The sequence below is a fragment of the Geotrypetes seraphini genome, chromosome 1, assembly GCF_902459505.1.
Source record: "Geotrypetes seraphini chromosome 1, aGeoSer1.1, whole genome shotgun sequence".
Classification (NCBI taxonomy): domain Eukaryota; kingdom Metazoa; phylum Chordata; class Amphibia; order Gymnophiona; family Dermophiidae; genus Geotrypetes; species Geotrypetes seraphini.
The window spans coordinates 81,076,459-81,098,483 of record NC_047084.1 but is presented as its reverse complement, the minus strand read 5'-3'; the positions used below and the strand labels follow the sequence as shown (position 1 = coordinate 81,098,483).

General features: G+C 41.3%; 1 protein-coding gene across 16 annotated transcripts in view; it reads right to left on the bottom strand.

Annotated features, from left to right (window-relative positions):
• Positions 1–22,025, bottom strand: part of TCF4 (transcription factor 4) — a 901,809-nt gene that overhangs the window by 88,177 nt on the left and 791,607 nt on the right. For all 16 annotated transcript variants that reach the window (XM_033934037.1, XM_033933979.1, XM_033934084.1 and 13 more), the window contains one exon: positions 19,707–19,910. In XM_033934037.1, the coding sequence (XP_033789928.1) occupies positions 19,707–19,910 (204 nt within the window). The remainder of the gene's footprint in view (positions 1–19,706; positions 19,911–22,025) is intronic.

Sequence of the window (22,025 nt, the reverse complement as noted above, 5' to 3'; positions counted from 1 at the left end):
CAGGGACTATTCCCCTGGGTTGAAAGTCTGCCGAATGAGAAAGCCAACCTATATGTTTTCCACTTCTGCCACGTGCACGGATGAGAGAGTCTGCAAGTGAGTCTCTGCCCATCAGAAGAGAAGTTGAGCTTCTAGACTCAACGGAGCGCTTCTGATGCCTTCTTGCCTGATATGTTACCACTCTCACATTGTCCGAGAAGACTCTGACTGCCTTGCCCTCCAGAGACTTCTCCAGTGCCTTAAGCGTTAGATAAGTGACTCTGAGTTCCAGGTCATTTATGGACCACTTCTGTTGAGCCGGTGTTCAATGCCCCAGGACCGGGTGTCCATTGCAGTAAGCTCTCTCCACCCCTGCCCAAACCATAAAGGTTGGAATCGGTCATTAACATTTCCCAGAAGGAGATGTTTAGTGGCATGCCCCCAGAGAGAGCAGCTGGCCTCAGCCACCACCTCAGGCTGCTTTTCACTGAAAGTATTTAATCAAATTATATAACCCCACTAGTGAGCAGTACCGTTCCTCATTTATTTTTATATTCCAAAGCAGATTAAACAGTATTTCAATTTTTGTTAGTTTAATTTAATTTAAGGGGAAAAAAGTCTTAGAATAAAGAGCCTCCTGCACAGTTGATCCGTGTCAAATGATTCAGAAAAATGCCGATTTTGGCTCATACATACAGCCATTGGCAAAAAAAAACCCTTTTATTTCTTCTTTCTTTATTCATTTATTCCCAAAATACTTGTTGATCTCCTTATCGTATTTATATTTCTTAAAATTTTTTTTGATTTTCACAATAGCATTCTTAATCCAAAAATGCAGACCCTTCCATTTCAAAACCAAGGGCTCCTTTTACGAAGCTGCGTTAGGGCATTAACGTGCGGAATAGCGTGTGCTACAATGCTGCGAGTGCTAGACGTTAATACCAGCATTGAGCTGGCGTTAGTTCTAGCCACGTAGCGCGCGGTAATATCCTGCATGTGCTACAAATTGTAACAGTTCATGCAACAATTGCAATAAAGTAAACATCTCGCTGTTTGATGCTCCGGTCCCTCTGTTTCAGCGCAAAAACTTCACGCTTGCAACATACGATACGGAGATTAACAAGTATTTCAGATTGAGGTTAGACTGAACCTCAACCCCTGGAAAACTATGCTGCGAAAGGGGGGGAGGACCACGCAGCCGGCCCACTGTTAGTCCCGGCCAAGCTGGGAAGGCGCCCCACACAGCCCGTGCTCAAGCTGTTGACTAAATTACATTACATTAGGGATTTCTATTCCGCCATTACCTTGCAGTTCAAGGCGGATTACAAAAGAATTATCCAAGATGTATTACAACAAGAATTTACAAAAAAAAAAAAAAATATTGGTCATTTTCAAAAAGAGTAAGAAATGGGTAAGGTTATTTGTTTGGCGTAGTTGAGTTTGAGATTTGCGGTATTATTTCTTTTTTCAGAGTTTTCTTGAAGAGTATGGTCTTTATTTCTTTTCTAAAAGTCTTGTAGTCGAGGGATGCCGTCAGTAGATTGGCGATTTGGTTGTCTAGTTTGGCTGCTTGAATGGCCAGGAGGCCATCATATAGTTTTTTCCGTTTGACCTCAATCAGGGATGTAAGCAGCTACGTAGGGAATGGCCCCTGAGCTCTAAAAAAAATTCTAGCAGGCTGGCTAGCTAGGTGTCCCCGAGGGGCTGATCCTGCTAGCAGCAGATTTCCACCATGCAAATCTGTGTCTTCTTCCAGGCAGAGATCCCACCAAGTGGGAACCTCTGGGCACTGAGCCTCCAAAGAACACTGAGTAAAAATAATCCTCCCATCCACCCCCCAAAAAAAAGAGAAAAGAAAAGCTGAGCAGATCAAAAACACTTTTGAGCAAGTAGGTCAAAAACACTTTTGAGCAAGAAGGTGAAGTTAGAAAACATGATTAACAGTTTTCTGCAAGCAACTTGCTGGTTCAGATACAAGACTCTAGCGTTAAGGACCACTAGAAATTATATTGCAATGATAGGTTGGATAAAATTGGTGGAGAGGTAGCAGTGTATTGAGGGGGGAGAGTGTGGCACAGTGGTTAAAGCTACAGTCTCAGCACTCTGAGGTTATGAGTTCAAACCCACGCTGCTCCTTGTGACACTGGGCAAGTCACTTAATCCCCCCCCCATTGCCCCAGGTACATCAGACAGATTGTGAGCCCACCAGGACAGACAGGGAAAAGGCTGGAGTACCTGAATAAATTCATGTAAACCGTTCTGAGCTCCCTTGAGAGAAGAGTATATAAAACTGAATAAATAAATAAAGAGCACACTGATTCAAATAGAATAAAAAATTCAAAGGAAACAGAATCATGGACAGAAACTCCATATATGGAGGGAAAGAGAATAAAAGTGGAGGTGTACTCTATCCACCTGACCAGAACAAATGACAAATGCTGGGCTTCACTAAACTGCAGAAGACCTGGCGAGGTAAATGCTCCGATGCTCATAGGAACTGAATGAGTGTCAGAGCATTTATCTCGCTGGCCAGAGGTAAGAAGTTCTTCCCCAGTTTAGTAAAAGAAGCCAAAAATGTTAAAAGAAATTAGGTAAGCTAACAACCCCCCCCCCCTCTTTTACAAAATTGTGGCTCGTTTTTAGCCCCAGCTGCAGCAGTAATAGCTCCGACGCTCATAAAATTCTTATGAGCATTGTAGCTGTTACCGCCATGGCCAGGATTAAAAACTGCATTACAGTTATGTAAACGGGATGGGGTGGGGGAAGGGAATTTTGCAACACAGTAATAATGGGTGAGTATAGGTGATTTCAATTGCCCAAAAAACCTCCAAAACAGCAGGGAATTACATACTATACTTAAGAAAGTCAACAAAAATCTGTATGTAGATGTCAAAAAGAGTATCAGCATATTATTCTCACCAATCCAAATCTAAATAATAGAAACTAGAGTGCTCAGAAACCTAGTTTATAAATATCTTTTAAAGAGAACACGAGTCATTTGGGATAGAACAGTCATCGGGATAAGTGTAAGGTGATGCAAGTCGGTAACAAAAAGACACGAATACAGGATGTCTGGGCCAGTACTTGTAGAGACCCCCCTAGGAAAGAGACTTGGGAGTACTGGTCGACAAGTCGATGAAGCCGTCCATGCAATATGCAGTAGCGGCGAAAAGTGCGAACAAAATGCTAGGAATGATTAAGAAGGGGATCACGAACAGATCGGAGAAAGTTATCATGCCACTGTACTGGGCCATGGTACACCCTCACCTGGAATACGTCCAGCACTGGTCGCTGTACATGAAGAAGGACACGGTACTACTCGAAAGGGTCCAGAGAAGAGCAACTAAAATGGTAAAGGGCTTGGAGGAGTTGCCGTACATCGAGAGATTAAATAAACTTGGCCTCTTCTCCCTCGAACAGAGGAGACTGAGAGGGGACATGATTGAAACATTCAAGATAATGAAGGGAATAGACTTAGTAGATAAAGACAGGTTGTTCACCCTCTCCAAGATAGGGAGAACGAGAGGGCACTCTGTAAAGTTAAAAGGGGATAGATTCCGTACAAACGTAAGGAAGTTCTTCTTCACCCAGAGAGTAGTAGAAAACTGTAACACTCTTCCGGAGATTGTTATAGGGGAAAACACCCTCCAGGGATTCAAGACAAAGTTAGACAAGTTCCTGCTGAACAGGAAAGTACGCAGGTAGGTCTCTGGTAAGGCACTGGTCTTTGACTTGGGGGCCGCTGCGGAGTGGACTGCTGGGCATGATGGACCACTGGTCTGACCCAGCAGCGGCAATTCTTATGTTCATATGTTATGTACTCATACAAAATCAATACAAGAAAGGCGTAAATTATTTCTGGTGATGAGGCAAAGAATTTGGGCGCCACTTTTACACAGGCCTATCCCTGCAAGTGTATTATTAAATACCTGGGCTTAAAGTATGTTCTTATACGCCTGATCAAGGCCTGTGAACAAGGCTGCCCTGTGAACTTCTAAAAGCTAAGTTACTCAGCATTTCATATTCTGCTCCTTTCATTGGTTTTCAGCATTATATCTGCTAAATTTCTCTTCTCTTCCCTGTTTCTTACTAAAAAAAAAAAACACAAAAAAATAAACCCTTCTCTTTCCTCTGTTAAATCTTATTTTCTCTTCCTCTTCATAGGAAAAAGGGTAAGACTGTTAACTCTAATTAAATCCTGGTGGCTCAGGGTGACTAAAGTAGGGAAAATCCTGTTATAAATCCTGTGTTTTAGGGTAGCACTGATAGAACCTGCATTTTTGATTAAAATACTGTGTTTTAGGTGGTATAGAGCCTATATTTCTGTCTTACTAGTATTCAGCCATTGTTTTCTGCTGATTAGGTGGAGAAGGGAGGGGCTCTGTTTTACTTCTAAGGTTAATTGCATTATCTTTGGGACATTGCTGTGAACAAGGCTGCCCTGTGAACTTCTAAAAGCTAAGTTACTTAGCATTTCATATTCTGCTCTTTTCACTGGTTTTCAGCATTATATCTGCTTAATTTCTCTTCTCCTCCCTGTTTCTTACTAAAAAAAATATTAAAAAACACAAAAAAATAAACCCTTCTCTTTCCTCTGTTAAATCTTATTTCCTCTTTCCCTTTCCCTTCATAGGAATAAGGGTAAGACTTATAGTCCCACCAACCCCAGGGACCACTATTCATATATAGAGACCCATATAATCAGGACTACTCAAATCAAGTCACTTCACAACCAATCAAGATGACCTTTATTCTATGCAATCACTGTGGTGCTTTAATTCCAAGACATACTATTTGGAGGCTTAAGGCTTGCCCCATCTGTCTTCAACTTGCCAGTATTAAGGAGGAGCTCTGCAAACTTAAACAGGAATTGAATACAATTAAAGCAGCTTCCATCACTCCACAAAATCATACCAACTGACCACGCCTACCTCAAAGAATAAAACAGCCCAGGAATAAATGGGTCACAGTAGGCTCAGGAAGACTGCGACATGTAATACAGAAACATCCACCTTCACTAATATTACCTCTACAGAATTCCTTCGCTCCACTAGTGCACTGCGATACTCAGGAAAACAGAAGGGAGGTGGGACTGGAACCAATGAAGGTAACTCAAGAGAACAAGCGCACCCTAAGTACAAATAAAAAAGCCAAAAACAGAAAACTATTACTGTTGGGGGATTCCATCATCAGAGGCATTAACCTTGGAACACAGGGCGAGGAGACCAAAATAGTGAAATGTCTTCCAGGATCCTCAGCTACCAGGAGTTCCAGGCAAATACTGACAATAATTAAGGAAGAAACTAAGGATTTTAACACTGATGTTGTTATCCATCTGGGAACAAATGACCTGGCCAACAACTCCACACTTGCAGCACAGAAAGCTTTTCGGGAGCTTGGTGAGGGCGTGAAACCTTTTGTAAAGACTTTAGCTTTTTCTGAAATACTGCCTGCATATGGAAAGGGAGAGCAAAGAGTGAAAAACACAGAGGACTTTAATAGATGGCTCAGAGCCTGGTGTCATCAAGAAGGCTTCAGGTACATAGGAGGATGGGGAAATACATGGAAGGACAAGAAGATATATTGCACTGATGGGCTATATATTACTACAGCAGGAAAAAGAAACCTTGCAGAGAAATTTAGACAATATTTTTCTAGGCATTTAAACTAGAAGGTGGGGGTGGTGTATGTACGAAGGACAATAATAGAGACCACCCCCGGCAAAAGAAAAGATGTGATAGTAGTAAAGGCTGCAACATAAGCAATATCAGCAACTCATTTCTTAGTATTGCAAAGGAAAGTGAAACGACACAAAAATCCATACGAAAAAGGAGATTATCGCTGAAAAATAGCTGGAAAGCGATGACCACAAATGCTCGCAGTCTAAGCAACAAAGTTCATGATCTGCAAGCCCTGATATTAGAGGCAGATCTAGATATTGTTGCTATCACAGAGACATGGTTCAGTGAATCACATGGATGGGATGCAGACATACCAGGATATAACCTTTTTAGGAAGGACAGAGATGGTCATAAAGGTGGAGGAGTAGCTCTCTATGTAAAAATCAATATCCAAGCAACCGAAATGCAAGGGACCTGGGGAGAGGAAGAAGCGATATGGATTGCTCTGAAAAGAGAAGATGGAACTTCTATCTACGTGGGTGTAGTCTACAGACCTCCGACTCAATCGCAGCAAATTGATAAGGATCTGATTGTGGATATCCAAAAGTTTGGAAGGAAAGAGGAGGTTCTGCTGTTGGGAGATTTCAACCTGCCGGATGCGGACTGGAATGTTCCGTCTGCGCAATCGGAAAGAAGTAGGGAGATTGTGGATGCCTTTCAAGAGGCTCTGCTCAGACAAATGGTGACGGAACCCACAAGGGAAAAAGCGATATTGGATCTGGTCCTCACAAATGGAGAGAGTATCTCTAATGTTCGAGTGGGTGCTCACCTGGGTAGTAGCGATCATCAAACGGTTTGGTTTGATATAACGGCTAAAGTGGAGAGCTGCCGCACGATACTTAAAGTCCTAGATTTCAAACGTACGGACTTTAATGCAATGGGAAAGTACCTGAAGAAAGAGCTGATAGGATGGGAGGACATAAGAGAAGTGGAAAGACAGTGGTCTAAGCTGAAAGGAGCGATAAAAATGGCTACGGACCTTTATGTGAAGAAAATCAATAAAAACAAGAGAAAAAGGAAGCCGATATGGTTCTCCAACCTAGTGGCTGAGAAAATAAAGGCGAAAGAGTTGGCGTTCATGAAATATAAAAAAACCCAAGAAGAGGAGAGAAGAAAGGACTACAGGGTGAAACTGAAAGAAGCCAAGAGAGAGATACATTTGGCGAAGGCACAGGCGGAAGAACAAATGGCTAAAAATGTAAAAAAGGGAGATAAAAATTTTTTCTGATATATTAGTGAAAGGAGGAAGATAAAAAATGGAATTGCTAGGCTAAAAGATGCTGGGAACAAATATGTGGAGAGTGATGAGGAGAAAGCAAATGTGCTAAACAAATACTTCTGTTCTGTGTTCACAGAAGAAAATCCTGGAGAAGGACTGAGATTGTCTGGCAAAGTTACACGAGAAAATGGAGTAGATTCTGCGCCGTTCACGGAGGAGGGTGTTTATGAGCAACTTGAAAAACTGAAGGTGGACAAAGCGATGGGACCAGACGGGATCCATCCCAGGATACTAAGGGAGCTCAGAGAGGTTCTGGCGAGTCCTATTAAAGACTTGTTCAACAAATCTCTGGAGACGGGAGAGATTCCTGGGGATTGGAGGAGAGCGGATGTGGTCCCTATTCATAAAAGTGGTCACAGGGATGAAGCAGGAAACTACAGGCCGGTGAGCCTCACTTCAATTGTTGGAAAAATAATGGAAGTGTTGCTGAAAGAAAGGATAGTGTACTTCCTTGAATCTAATGGGTTAAAGGATCAGAGGCAACATGGCTTTACAAAAGGTAAATCGTGCCAAACGAACCTGATTGAATTTTTTGATTGGGTGACCAGAGAGCTGGATCGAGGACATATGCTAGATGTAATTTACTTGGATTTCAGCAAAGCCTTTGATACAGTTCCTCATAGGAGGCTGTTGAACAAACTTGAAGGGCTGAAGTTAGGACCCAAAGTGGTGAACTGGGTCAGAAACTGGCTGTCGGACAGACGCCAGAGGGTGGTGGTTAATGGAAGTCACTCGAAGGAAGGAAAGGTGACTAGTGGAGTCCCTCAAGGTTCGGTGCTGGGGCCAATCCTGTTCAATGTCCTGTGAGTGACATTGCTGAAGGGTTAGAAGGAAAAGTGTGCCTTTTTGCAGATGATACCAAGATTTGTAACAGAGTAGACACCGAAGAGGGAGTGGAAAATATGAAAAAGGATCTGCAAAAGTTAGAGGAATGGTCTAATGCCTGGCAACTAAAATTCAATGCAAAGAAATGCAGAGTAATGCATTTGGGGATTAATAATAGGAAGGAACCGTATATGCTGGGAGGAGAGAAGCTGATATGCACGGACGGGGAGATAGTGATAGTTGGGGTGATAGTGTCCGAAGATCTAAAGGCAAAAAAACAGTGTGACAAGGCAGTGGCTGCTGTCAGAAGGATGCTGGGCTTTATAAAGAGAGGCGTAGTCAGTAGAAGGAAGAAGGTGTTGATGCCCCTGTACAGGTCATTGGTGAGGCCCCACTTGGGGTATTGTGTTCAGTTTTGGAGACCGTATCTGGCGAAAGACGTAAGAAGACTTGAGGCGGTCCAGAGGAGGGCGACGAAAATGATAGGAGGCTTGCGCCAGAAGACGTATGAGGAGAGACTGGAAGCCCTGAATATGTATACCCTAGAGGAAAGGAGAGACAGGGGAGATATGATTCAGACGTTCAAATACTTGAAGGGTATTAACGTAGAACAAAATCTTTTCCAGAGAAAGGAAAATGGTAAAACCAGAGGACATAATTTGAGGTTGAAGGGTGGTAGATTCAGGGGCAATGTTAGGAAATTCTACTTTACGGAGAGGGTAGTGGATGCCTGGAATGCGCTCCCGAGAGAGGTGGTGGAGAGTAAAACTGTGACTGAGTTCAAAGAAGCGTGGGATGAACACAGAAGATTTAGAATCAGAAAATAATATTAAATATTGAACTAGGCCAGTTACTGGGCAGACTTGCACGGTCTGTGTCTGTGTATGGCCGTTTGGTGGAGGATGGGCAGGGGAAGGCTTCAATGGCTGGGAGGGTGTAGATGGGCTGGAGTAGGTCTTAACAGAGATTTTGGCAGTTGGAACCCAAGCACAGTACCGGGTAAAGCTTTGGATTCTTGCCCAGAAATAGCTAAGAAGAAAAATTTAAAAAAAAAATTTAAATTGAATCAGGTTGGGCAGACTGGATGGACCATTCGGGTCTTTATCTGCCTTCATCTATTATGTTACTATGTATCATCTAAGATCCTTTTTTGACCTTAAGGGGCTAATAAGGGGTGGAGATCCAAGCTCTAATAATTGAATTCGGGAATAATATTGGATGTTTAAAGCCTTTTCTTAAGTTTTCATAATTTCTATATAATATTTCTCTGCAATTTTGATCACTTCCTTTCCTAAACAGTGGTCTGAGAAAGAATTAGCTCCACTTATTAGCTCCATTTATTTTCTTTTTCTTGGTAGATAATGATTATGTATTTCTTAAACAAGTTGTATTGCTTGTGAATAATGTGATAATTAATAAAAGTAAAGTTAAAAAAAGATCAAGTAAAAAGGTTCAATGGAGAAAAAGATTTGGCTTAATTTATTCAGCACTCAACTGAACAATCACAATATATAACAGGAAAAAAATTCACATAAATCTTAAATCTTGGTGAAACCATATTCACAATTCATATATAGTTCAATCAAATATTGTATTTGTTAGCTCCCAATTCACAATTCATAACTCACTACAGGCAGTCCCCGAGTTATAGACGACCAACTTAAGTATGACTCGTACTTAAGAACATGGTTGCTGTTTATTTTATTTCACTGAGCAGTATTTCCAGTGGCATAGACTACTACACTTCTCCTGTAGTAGATTCAGGAATGATGCATGGCTACATTAAGAACAGTGTGTGGTTGTGCATGGTGTACCTTAGAGGGAACACTGGTTAGGGACAGTTGGTCCTTTTTTCAGCTGGAAGCAGAGGTAAGCCGCAAGAATCTTAAAAACTACAAGTTCTGAGTTACATACAAATCCAACTTAAGAACAGTTTTAAAAATATAACTCGTTCTTAACCCGGAGACTGCCTGTATTTGGTATCTTAAATAAAATAAACTATAACTTTCCATATTTGGCCAGCAATACAAAATGACTTCCTCTGCTGGTTACTTAATATTTCCATTAATGACCTCTAGGCAGTTCATAAAATGTCAAAATGATATGCAAAACAAAATTTGGACCAGTTTGCAATCTGCAGTGGTTTAGATGAGGATGGAAATAGAAAGGAGGGGGAGGAGGGGAGGTAGGATCAAGATAAGGTTGGTTGTATATTAACCTATGGATTCCTGCCAAAATCAAAATGGTCATGTGAGATTTCCAGTAGTTAAAAGTTTATCTGGTGGATGCCGTCCTGATAAATTCTATTTAGAGAGGCATCAACTTGATTTAGTTTCTAATTACAGAACACCTGTGCATCACTGATTTATTAATTCAGTTAAATCTCGCATTAAAAATAGAAATTAAAAAAAAAATCCAGAAATGAAAATTAAATGTAAATCACAACAACTCAACTAAACATCAATATTGGAAAGCCTATCACCATGTCTTTAAAGACTGGATGTCTAATCTGTAAATCTTTGTCAGACACTGGGACAAAGGTATAAGTCAGTTAATACCTTATTTAGCTCAAAAGCACTAAACTGGTGATGTGCAAAAAGGAACTACAACAGGCTTTCAGTCAAAATCCATTCTATGAACTGCAAATGCATTTCACTGAAGTAAATGTATTTTAAGATGTACAAGCGAGCTACGGGTGATTGAATAATTTAATATATTTGTGACTGATTAAATACTTCTCTCCAAATCAATGCAGTACTTCTTTAGTGACCTGAAGAAGGGCATTTAAATTTATAAGGCCTGTTATGAACACACCATCCATTCAGTAAAGAGGCATTTCCCATGGCTCCTCTGTACAAAGTACCGTATTTTCACGCATATAATGCGCGCATTATACGTGGTTTTTACAAACCGCGCATAACCTTGCGCGTTATATGTGTGAGCGCGTTGTACAAAATTTTTTTTACATAGTTTCCCCCCCCGACGCCCGATTCATCACCCGGAAGGAGCGCTCGCACTCCCACCCCGAAGGACCGCTCGCACCCCCACCCGAAGGACCGCTCGCACCCCCACAGCCTCCCCCCCCCATGGAGAAGCTGTCTACCTTGTTTCCAGATGCCAGCCCAGCTGCTTCCTCTGCCGGCGGTCCTGCCACTTCTCAGAGCCCTGTGCTGCGCTGCTTCCTCTTCAGGCGGTCCCGCCCTTTCTCTGACATCAGAGAAAGGGCAGGACCGCCGGAAGAGGAAGCAGCGCAGCAGGGCTCAGAGAAGGGGTGGGACCGCCGGCAGAGGAAACAGCTGGGCTCGCTGACATCCGGAAACAAGGTAGACAGCTTCTCCATGGGGGAGGGGGGAAGCTGTGGGGGTGCGAGCGGTCTTTTGGGTGGGGGTGCGAGCGGTCCTTCGGGGTGGGAGTTCGAGCGCTCCTTCGGGGTGGGGGTGCGAGCGGTCCTTCGGGGTGGGGGTGCGAGCAGTTCTGCAGGGGGGTGAATCGGATGTCGGGGGGGCATCAGGCTTTCAGGGTGGGGACAGGACTTCAAGGGGGAGAGGAGAGTCGGGGCAGGCGAAAGGAGAGTCGGGGTGGCCAGAGGCGAGTCGGGGCGGGCGAAAGGAGAGTCGGGCGATGACGGGAGAGTCGGGGCGGCATGTGCGGTATATGGGTGTGTGCGGTATATAAAAATTTCTGTACATAAATTTGTGTTTTCCGCGCGCTATACCCGTGTGCGCGTTTTACACGGGTGCGCGTTATCTACGTGAAAATAAGGTACATCATCTAAGCTGTTTATAATAATTAAAAAAATCTATAATACAGTATACCACTATAACAATAATATGTTAAACTCCCTCCCCATCCCAGCAGCTGTCTGCTTCTATCTCTTTTCTCTACCCCACTCCATTTCACTAAGTGAAGCTCCACTCAGAAGGCCAAGCCTTTACTAGTGTGAAATTTCAAACAGCTGACTTCCCCTCTTACCTCTTGAAGAAGTCCATGCCTTAGATGTGGGCCTGCATAGCTAAATGCCCACTCTGTTACTTCACTCTCACCTCTAATGGTGGTGGTGGTGAAGGGGGAGGTGTGCTCCCAGACATGGGCTTGGCTTGGCACATATCTTTTCAGGAAAGTTGACAACTAAAGCAGGCACTCAAAACAGGCAACCTTAAATACTAATAGTGTCTCGAATCTTAATCTTCTCTCGGTGGGTATCCATTGGTGTTATACAGTCAATTTTTGTTGCACCTGCAATTAACCTTGTTACCCTAATTTTGTGATAAATGCAAACTCTAGCCCTGTGTCCCTGCTAACCCATAATATACCACATTACAATAGTTCAATCTAGTAAAAGTAAAGGACAGAACATGTCAAAATTCTCCACTGACAAGAATGGGTGTATCTGATGAATCTGTTTCGTACATCAAAGTGTGGCCTCAACCATTACTCAAATCTGTTACCTCTTCATTAGAGAATGACACGGGGATAAAGTTTGTCCCCATTTCCACCTCGTTCCCGCTGGCTCTGTCCCCATCTCCATGGACTCTGTCTCCATCCCTGCAGCCTCTGCTTCCATCCCCACAAGCTCTGTCCCCATCCTTACCCCGTGGACTCTGTCCTCATTTCCACAAGCCTCGAACACTTATGGTTTTATATTTAAATCTTATTATCACAGTATGAAAAGGGACAGTATCAATATAGAGCCTTCCATTTTGATCTGGTTTTGGAACAACCTTCCCAAAGATTCAGTTGACTATGTTTTTACATCATCTGGGAAGGTAATTAGATTGTCTTTCAGAACTAGGTGTTGAAGAGAATCTAAACTGTGTAGTGGATGAACAAGAAAATAAGTGTCTGTTAAATGTTGGAAATGCTCCTTGATGCCAGCAACGATGAATGAATTTGTTGCAGTAACACTATGGCCTCCTTTTACGAAACTGCGATAGCAGTTTCCAGTGCAGGGAGCCGGGCTGAATGGCCCGCACTGATCCTGATGCTCGAGTTCCTATGAGTGTCGGGAGCAGCGCAGGCCATTCAATTCGGCTCCCCGCGCTAAAAACTGCTATCGCAGTTTCGTAAAAGAGGGGGTATGATGCTGAAGCAGCTGTGCACATGATGGAACGACATTGCAGACAAGACACAAATGATGCAATTTAAAAGCAGTTCATTTAAATCCAAAAGCAGCTTCTGCAATTTTTTTTTTAAATTATTGAATCCTAATCTAATCTAAACCTTAAGTTTATATACCGCATCATCTCCACGAATATGAAGCTCGACACAGTTTACAAGAACTTAAAAATATAGGTAGAGAAGGAAAAGGTTTACATGAACTTATATTTAGAAGGGAAGAAAAAGGGGGGAGGATAGAATTACAATTTGGTGAAAAGCCAAGTTTTCAGTTGTTTGCGGAATAATTGGAGGGAGCCCAGGTTCTGCAGCGGGATGGTGAGGTCATTTCAAAGTCCTGTGATTTTGAAGAGAAGGGATTTTCTCAGCTTACCCGCATAGTGAATGCCGAGTAGAGAGGGGAAGGCTAGTTGCCAATTGTCTAAGATGTGTTTAGTTTTTACATATTGATACTAGTCTCAGGTTTATACAGAATGACACAGGGACAAAGTTTGTCCCTGTCCCTACTGGCTCTGTTCCTGTCCCCGTCCTTGCCCTGTTCCCCTGGTCTCTGACCCCATTCCTGCCCCATCCTGACAGGCTCTATTCCTGTCCTCACCCTGTCCTCACACTAAGGGCATTTTTAGTGCACGCTGCAGATTAGCAAGCGCTGCCCCCCACGCTACGCGTAAAAACTAACGCCAGCTCAATCTCTGATTTTTAAGCTCTCTCAACTTTGGAATGATCTTCCATTTCTTTTAAGGAGTTCTGGCTCATTTCAATTTTTTAGTAAATCTTTAAAAATCACTTTATTTGCTAAACACTTTGAAAATTGATCTTCCGAAACTTAGGGCTCCTTTTACTAAGCTCCTTAACTTGCAGAATAGCGCATGCTAAATTACCACGTGCGCTAGACATTAGCTGGTGTTATTCTAGAAGCGTACCACGCGGTGTAGTACACCTTAGTAAAAGGAGCCCTTACTCTTATTCTTTATGGTTTTTATTTGTTAAGTTAACTATTGTAAAATGAGTCGAGCTTTCTTGAATTGATGTCTCGGTTTATAAAGCCAAGCCTTAGATTAGATTAGATTAGATTAGATTAGTAAAAGGAGCCCTAAAATTGTGGTCTGGAAATAATTGTTCAATAAATAAATACAAGCTGATATTCATTCTGCAGTAGTCAGCATTTAAGAACATAACATAAGAATAGCCTTACTGGGTCAGACCAATGGGTAGCCCGTTCTCACAGTGGCCAATCCAGGTCACTAGTACCTGGCCAAAACCCAAGGTGTAGCATTATTCTATGCTACCAATACAGGGCATCAAAATCATTCAACTGACCTGCATTTGGTAACAAAATTCATGGAGAGTGATCAAAATAAAGTTTATAAAAATACTCAGAGATATGGAACTCTGTAGGGAAGGCTTGAATACCTCCCTTGGGTGAAGAGTTCACCTTCCAGTCATTGTGATTTTATAAAAACTTTGATCACAAACTCCACAGAATATTGCTTAATTCAGTCTCAAAAAAACTTTCATAATAAAGATTTTTAACGCATTTGAGAGTCACTGTGTGTTATAATATGTTTTGAAATAACACTTATCTTAAACAGGACCCCCAAGTCCTGTTTAAGCTAAGTGTTATTTCAAAACATATTATATAGAGGGGACATGATTGAAACATTCAAGATAATGAAGGGAATTGACTTAGTAGAGAAAGAGAGATTGTTCACCCTCTCCAAGGTGGAGAGAATGAGAGGGCACTCTGTAAAGTTAAAAGGGGACAGATTCTGCACAAACGTAAGGAAGTTCTTCACCCAGAGAGCGGTGGAAAATTGGAATGCTCTTCCAGAGGCTGTCGTAGGGGAAAACACCTTCCAGGGATTCAAGACAAGGTTGGACAAGTTCCTGCTGAACCAGAACGAACGTAGGTAGGGCTGGTCTCAGTTAGGGTGCTGGTCTTTGGACCAGAGGGCCACCGCGTGTGCGAACTGCTGGGCACGATGGACCACTGGTCTGACCCAGCAGCAGCAATTCTTATGTTCTTATACTGCCATGATAGAATTTGTGCATCATCCCAATGCCTATATTTTGTTGCTCATTCTTGAATCTAACCCATAATTCTTTAGGCTGCCCAAATCAAGCTCCCTTGAAATCTCTGCATTGCAGTCATCTACACATGGAAACAGCCGCTTTCTGAAGCTACCATTACATATATGAAAATTCCTGAAATTAAATCAATTAAAAGAAATGCGGTTTTTAAGTTGTTGTTTTTTTTAAGGAAACTTTTTAAAAGTTTTATATATCATTTTTCTTTTGGGTTTCCTCTTTTATCTTATTATACCTTGGGCTAAAGAAAATTCTTTTAATTTTATCGTGAGAGTGGGAAGATGGATATGCCCCCATTTGCTACACTTGCAGACATTCTGAAATCGTTCCTACAGTTGTTGTTTTTTTTTTAAGATAGCAAAATAAAACAAAAGCGAGTGCAATGTTCGGAATCTGGTGAGGAACCCCCAACCCCTCCTCCTCCAAATTTCCAACATATTTAATTTAGCGAGGGACAATCTTAGTGCTTTTTGTGGCAAATAAAGTTCACATGCAACTACACACACTGGACTATTTCAGGATGCAACTCATGGAACAACAACTTCAGCTTGTTTTGAAACTAGAGTCTCGTAACTTGATACCGTTATTAACAAGTAACAGAATTGTAATAAAACTGTGTAAAGAATGCTCATCATGAGGATTAGTTGTCTGGGAACCAAGTTTTGTCGTACAGCAGCACATCCTTAGTCTGGAACCAACAAATTAAGGTATAAAGTATGTGTGTGTGTTGGGGGGGGGGAAGGAACTCCCACCAGCACATTCTATACATGTTTCCGGTTCATACCTCCCACTGCCTCTTTATTTATTGCAGCTGGCAAGTTTTATAGCCTGTTTCATGTACTAAAATACAAATATGGAATACATTACCATATCCTCCGCTTTTTTTTGCCCTTCCCTCTTTTCTTTACTTCCCTTAGTGCATGGAATATATCAAACGGTCAAAGGCTAACATCAAGACTGACTCAACTCAAAAACTATTTCCTTTGTTCTTTTCACGTCCAAAATATCACACCGAACTAGTTTTTTCTGCAAAAAAAATTTCTAATCTGGCTCTTTCACAGCCACTACAGTTTTAAATGCTCTGTTGGTACAAAGAATAAGAAAAAAAACAAAATAAAGAGAAAAGGAGGGAGATCTGCAAATCCCTTTGTTGATGAACTCTACTGTAGAGAATTTGAGCTTTAAGAATGGAAAGTTTAATTATTTCAAGTGTAATTTCATTTATTATGCTGCAAACTTCCCCCAGAGAAGTGTGCGAAAGACCAGATCTGAGGTGCTTTCAGACCTTGGGCAGAGTTGATTCTAAACTAAAAGAAATCTTGGAAAAAAAACCCCCTAGGGCTCCTTTTACATAGCCGCAGTAGAGGTTTTTACTGTGGGCTGGTGAGGTTAATGCTCTGACACTGATAGGAATTCTATGAACATCGGAGCATTTATCTCACATGCCCGTGGTATAAAGTTCTACCACAATTTTGTAAAAAGCCAGCGATAGTCAACAAGATAACAACCACTTCCTTCTGTGGCTTCCTCTTTTGTTGGTTTTTTTAAACCCAGATCTCTTTTCTTTTTCACCTTAATATTTATTATGATCACTCCTCTGTTTTTAAAGTTTCATCTCCTTATACTCCTCTTTTGTTGCTTCTACTATATGCAGAAGGGGAAATTCTATAAGAGGCGGTTAAAGATAGGCGCCTAACTTAGGGGTCCTTTAATAAGGTGCACCAGCTGTTTTAGCACACGCTAAACGCTAACATGGCCATAGACTATAATGGACTCATTAGCATTTAACACGCTCATAATTGAAATAAAAAAATAAAGAACATAAGAATTGCCACACTGGGACAGACCAAAGGTCCATTATATCCAGCATCCTGTCCAACAGTGACCAACTCAGGACACAAGTACCTAGCTAGATCCCAAATAGTAAAAGAGAAGAACATAAGAATAGCCTTACTGGGTCAGACCAATGGTTCTCACGGTGGCCAATCCTGGTCACTTGTACCTGGCCAAAACCCAACGAGTAGCAATATTCCATGCTACCGATCCAGGGCAAGCAGTGGCTTCCCCCATGTTTTCTCAATAACAGACTATGGACTTTTCCTACAGGAAATTGTCCAAACCCTTCTTAAAACCAGCTACGTTATCCGCTCTTACCACAACCTCTTGCAATGCTTTCCAGAGCTTAACTATTCTTTGAGTGAAACCATGTTTCCTCCTATTGGTTTTAAAAGTATTTTCCTGTAACTTCATCGAGTGCCCCCTAGTTTTTGTAATTTATGACAGAGTGCAAAATCGATCCACTTGTACCCGTTCTACTCCACTCAGGATTTTGTAGTCTTCAATCATATCTCCCCTCAGCCATCTCTTTTCCAAGCTGAAGAACCCTAACCTTTTTAGTCTTTCCTCATACGAGAGGAGTTCCATCTCCTTTACCATCTTAGTTGCTCTTCTTTGAACCTTTTCTAGCACCGCTATATATTTCTTGAGATAAGGAGACCAGAATTGAACGCAATACTCCAGATGAGGTCGCACCATGGAGCAATACAGGGACATTATAACATTCTTAGTCTTGTTAACCATCCCTTTTTTAATAATTCCTAGCATCCTGTTTGCTTTATTGGCTGCTGCTGCACACTGGGTGGAAGGTTTCATCATATTGGCTATGACAACACCCAGATCCTTTTCTTGGGCGCTAATCCTTAAGGTGAAACCTAGCATCCTGTAACTGTGATTTTGGTTAGTCTTCCCAATGTGCATCCCTTTGCATTTCTCCGCATTAAATTTCATCTGCCACTTGGATGCCCAGTCTTCCAATTTCCTAAGGTCTGCTTCCAATGTTTCACAACCCATGAGCGTTTTAACAACATTGAACAGTTTAGTGTCATCTGCAAATTTAAACACCTCACTCTTAGTTCCAATTTCCAGATCATTTATATATAAGTTAAATAGCACCGGTCCCAGTACAGATCCCTGCGGTACTCCACTATTTACTCTCCTCCATTGAGAAAGAGGGCCATTTAATCCTACCCTATGTTTTCTAAAGTTTCCTAATCCACAACTGAACTTTGCCACCTATCCAATGACTATTTAATTTTCTCAGGAGCCTCTCATGAGGAACTTTATCAAAAGCTTTCTGAAAATCTAGATACACTATATCAGCCGGCTCACTTTTATCCACATGTTTATTCACACCTTCAAAGAAGTCAAGCATGATCTCCCTTGGCTGAACCCATGCTGACTCTGTCTCATTAAATCATGTGCATTAAATACAAAACATCTGTAGTAAGGCCCAGATTCTATAAATGGCACCGATTGCGGTGAACACCTTACAAATGGCCGCTGATCGCATGTCAGTCACGCGACGTCGCCATTTATAAAATTTTACCTTCCGGAAAGATAGGCACCGGAAATGTATGGCGGTGTTTTCAAAGCCTACATTTCCGGTGCCTACCCTTCATGTGAATCAAGCCTATAGGCGTTGTAAAGTACCTCCATAGAATATGGACTTAAGTGCTGAAGGTGTCTCCTGCATTTCTGGTAGGGCTGTTGTGCAATTAACCCAAAAGCAAAGTTCAATATCATGCATTAACTGCATGGCAGTTAAAGGGAGATGCAGAGAGCTACAGCACTTGAGGTGAAATTTTTGCTGTACTGTGTTGTCTGCTGCATCAACAGTTATCTTGCGGCAACAGCCATTAGATTAACTGCAAAGTGCATTGTCCACTCATTCCCTGACTCAAAATGGCATTTACTGCATCGGCTATTTAACATTGTGTTAACAATCAATCTTAAGCAGCTAAAATATCTTGGCAAGCTGCGAACTTCATGTTTCAGACCTAAGGGTTCACATGCTAAACTAGAAATTTTCAAAGGCAAAAATATGAAACCCCCCCCTCAACCTTGCAATGATGACAATTTTGTAAATCATTAGAACAGCACAATAAAGTTGAGATGAAAGATGTAATACACTAGTACATCAAGGAATTAACTGTACAGTATTAGAATTTGGAATGCCTTGTAAGTAGCAACTTTGTATTAGTGAAATTATGGTAATACAATAGATTTACTTGTTACAAAATAATAGATTCACAAAGTAAAGCACCACTATACAGTGACCCCAGTGAATTTGCGGTTCGCGAATTGCGAACCCATCATTCGCGGTCCGCTCCAACCGCCTCTTCCTGTAGTAAAGGCAGGCTACACCAATCAGGAGCTGTGTGTCAAAACTGCTCCTGATTAGTGGAGCCCGACTTTACTACAGGAAGAGGCGGTCGGAGCAGACTGCGAGTGATTTTCTTCACTCGCTGGCGCTCCAGCTGCCCTCTCCTGCCTCTCCAGCTGCCCTCTCCTGTCTCCCCTGCCTTTAAACCGCATTTGCGGTTTTTCAAAATTCGCGGGGGATTCCTGGAACAGAACCCCCGTAAATTTCGGGGGAGTACTGTACATCCAAAAATAAAGCCGTCCCTTTCAAAACAAAGGTTTCATGTTAAAGCGCTTAATTTGTTATAAAAGCTGAAAAAAAGAGCAAATGAAAGGCAAAATGACATACTTTCCATTTAAGCAGCATTAACAGGAATTATGGTAAATTCCATCAGTTGATTGGATGCATCTTTTTCAAATATAAAATTATACCCATTCATTGGTTACAAAGAATGATTACAATTAATATGCAAACAAAATAATTTAAAAGTTTAAAAATATATATTTTTGATCCAACCACTTTAATTACTGTCGCTTACCATGATTGAATGTCTGTTTGTTGAAAGTAGGCCAGTCCCATATCCAGACCCAAGACCTCCCATTGGTCCATTGTGAGATGGCCCTATTAATCCATGCATGTCATTATGACTACCGGGCATGGCTGTTGAAGGTCCCACTGCATGATTCCGTAGAACGTGAATAGCATCGTCCAGTCTTTCCAATCGGTCTTCAATTCGGCTTTGCTGTTTGTTTACAAAAATCAAGAGAGACATCAGCAAACAGGATAGAGCATCAAATCACTTTGCTTTCAGCAGCTGTCTTGACTGGGCTAATAGTGCTAGTTGCGAGCTTCGACATCTGAAACATTTAAGTGTCAAGAAATTTTATTTCCTTCTTCGGTGAAAATAGTGTGTTCTCATTCACTAAAACCCAACTAAAGTGAAAATGCCCTAAGCAATGATTTCATTGAGAAATGCTAACAAAAATATTATTGAGAAAGGCAGACATGTGAATATCCAAAAACAATGGGCTCCTTTTACAAAGGTATGCTAGCGTTTTTAGCCGATAAACTACCACCTGCTCAAGAGGAGGCTGTAGCGGCTAGAGCACGCTATTCCGCACGTTAAGGCCCTAATGCACCTTTGTAATATCTGAATTTTTTTTAACAAAGTACAATTTGGTTGGGTAAATAACTCTTCAACAAAAGAGTACTTTAGCTCCAGTGATCTACACAAAAATAAGGCAAAATGAATAATAGACTGTACTGTCTTGGAAAGATAAAATCACTTTTCCTTTTCAAGTTTATTAGTTATTTATATACTGCCCATCAATGAAGGTTGTCTAAGCAATTTACATTCAGGTACTCAACCATTTTTTCATAATTCACTATATAAGGATATCACAAAGAAACTGAATTCAGCTCTTGCAAAATACGGCATGTCCTGCCCCCACTTTGCTCAGTTTCTTATATAAAAATAAGTTTAAGTGTTTAAGTTAAGATGTATAAGTAAGGTGTGCTCTGTGGACTTAAATCCCCAGAGTGCTTTGCTTCTCCCAGAGAGCTAGGCTGCAACCACAGAGCTTAAGCCCGCCACCCTTTCTCGTTCAGTCTGAGAACAGGTGCCATATTTTGTAAGACCGCATGGCTGTATGAGAACCTGAGTTTAGTATTGTTCCCTTACCAGGTTTTCATCCTATAAAAACCCGAGGGAACGGAACAGTTTAGGGGGTGAAGAACTTATATGCACGACAGAAGAGCAGGATTTGGGTGTGATTGTATGATGATGATCTTAAGGTGGTCAAACAAGTTGAAAAGGTGATGGCAAAAGCTAGAAGGATGCTAGGTTGCATAGGGAGAGGTATGGCCATTAGGAAAAAGGAGATATTGATGGCCCTGTATAAGACTTTGGTGAAGCCTCATTTAGAATATTGTGTACAATTCTGGAGGCCACACCTTCAAAAAGATATAAAAAAGATGGAGTCAAATGGTCTTCATCATAAGGTGTATGGGGACAGACTTAAAGATAATAATAATAATAATTTTATTCTTATATACCACCAAAGCCATCATAGTTTGAGGCGGTTTACAAGAAGAGGTGCTGGACAATCAGAGAAATAGTCACAATATAGAGTCGTCAGATACATGCATATAGAATAGAAAAAGTAAAAACTATAGAATTTTTAGGTTACAAATTGATTGAACAATTTTGTTTTTACTGATTTTCTAAAACTAAAATAGGATGAGGAATGCATGATAGTGTTACCCAGCCAATCGTTCCATTTACCTGCGAGAGTTCTGTCCAGGAATCTTTTATAACGGCAGGTCCTTATTGTTGGATAGGTGAACATATGAATTCTACGTGTGGGCCTAATAGAGCTATCCAAATTAAATTGAGAGACCAAGTACATAGGGGCCAGACCAAATATTGATTTAAAACAAAGACAGAAAAATTTGAACAAAACTCTTGCTTCCAGGGGCAGCCAGTGAAGTTTTTGATAATAGGGACTTATGTGTTCCCATTTTTTTTAAACCAAAAATCAGTTGAACTGCCGAATTTTGAATAACTCGGAGTCTTTGAAGGTTTTTTTTGAAGATTCCCAAATAAATGATGTTACAATAGTCAAGCATGCTTAAAATGGAAGATTGCACCAATAAGCGGAACGATACTGCATCAAAATATTTTCTGATGGTTCTGAGTTTCCATAATATCGAGAAGCATTTTCTAACCAATAAATCCGTGTGTACATCTAAAGTTAGGTGATGGTCCAAAGTCACTCCCAGAATTTTTATGGAATTGTCAATAAGGAAGTCCAGACCATTCAGAGAAATTGATGAGTCTTTAATTTTATCATTCGCC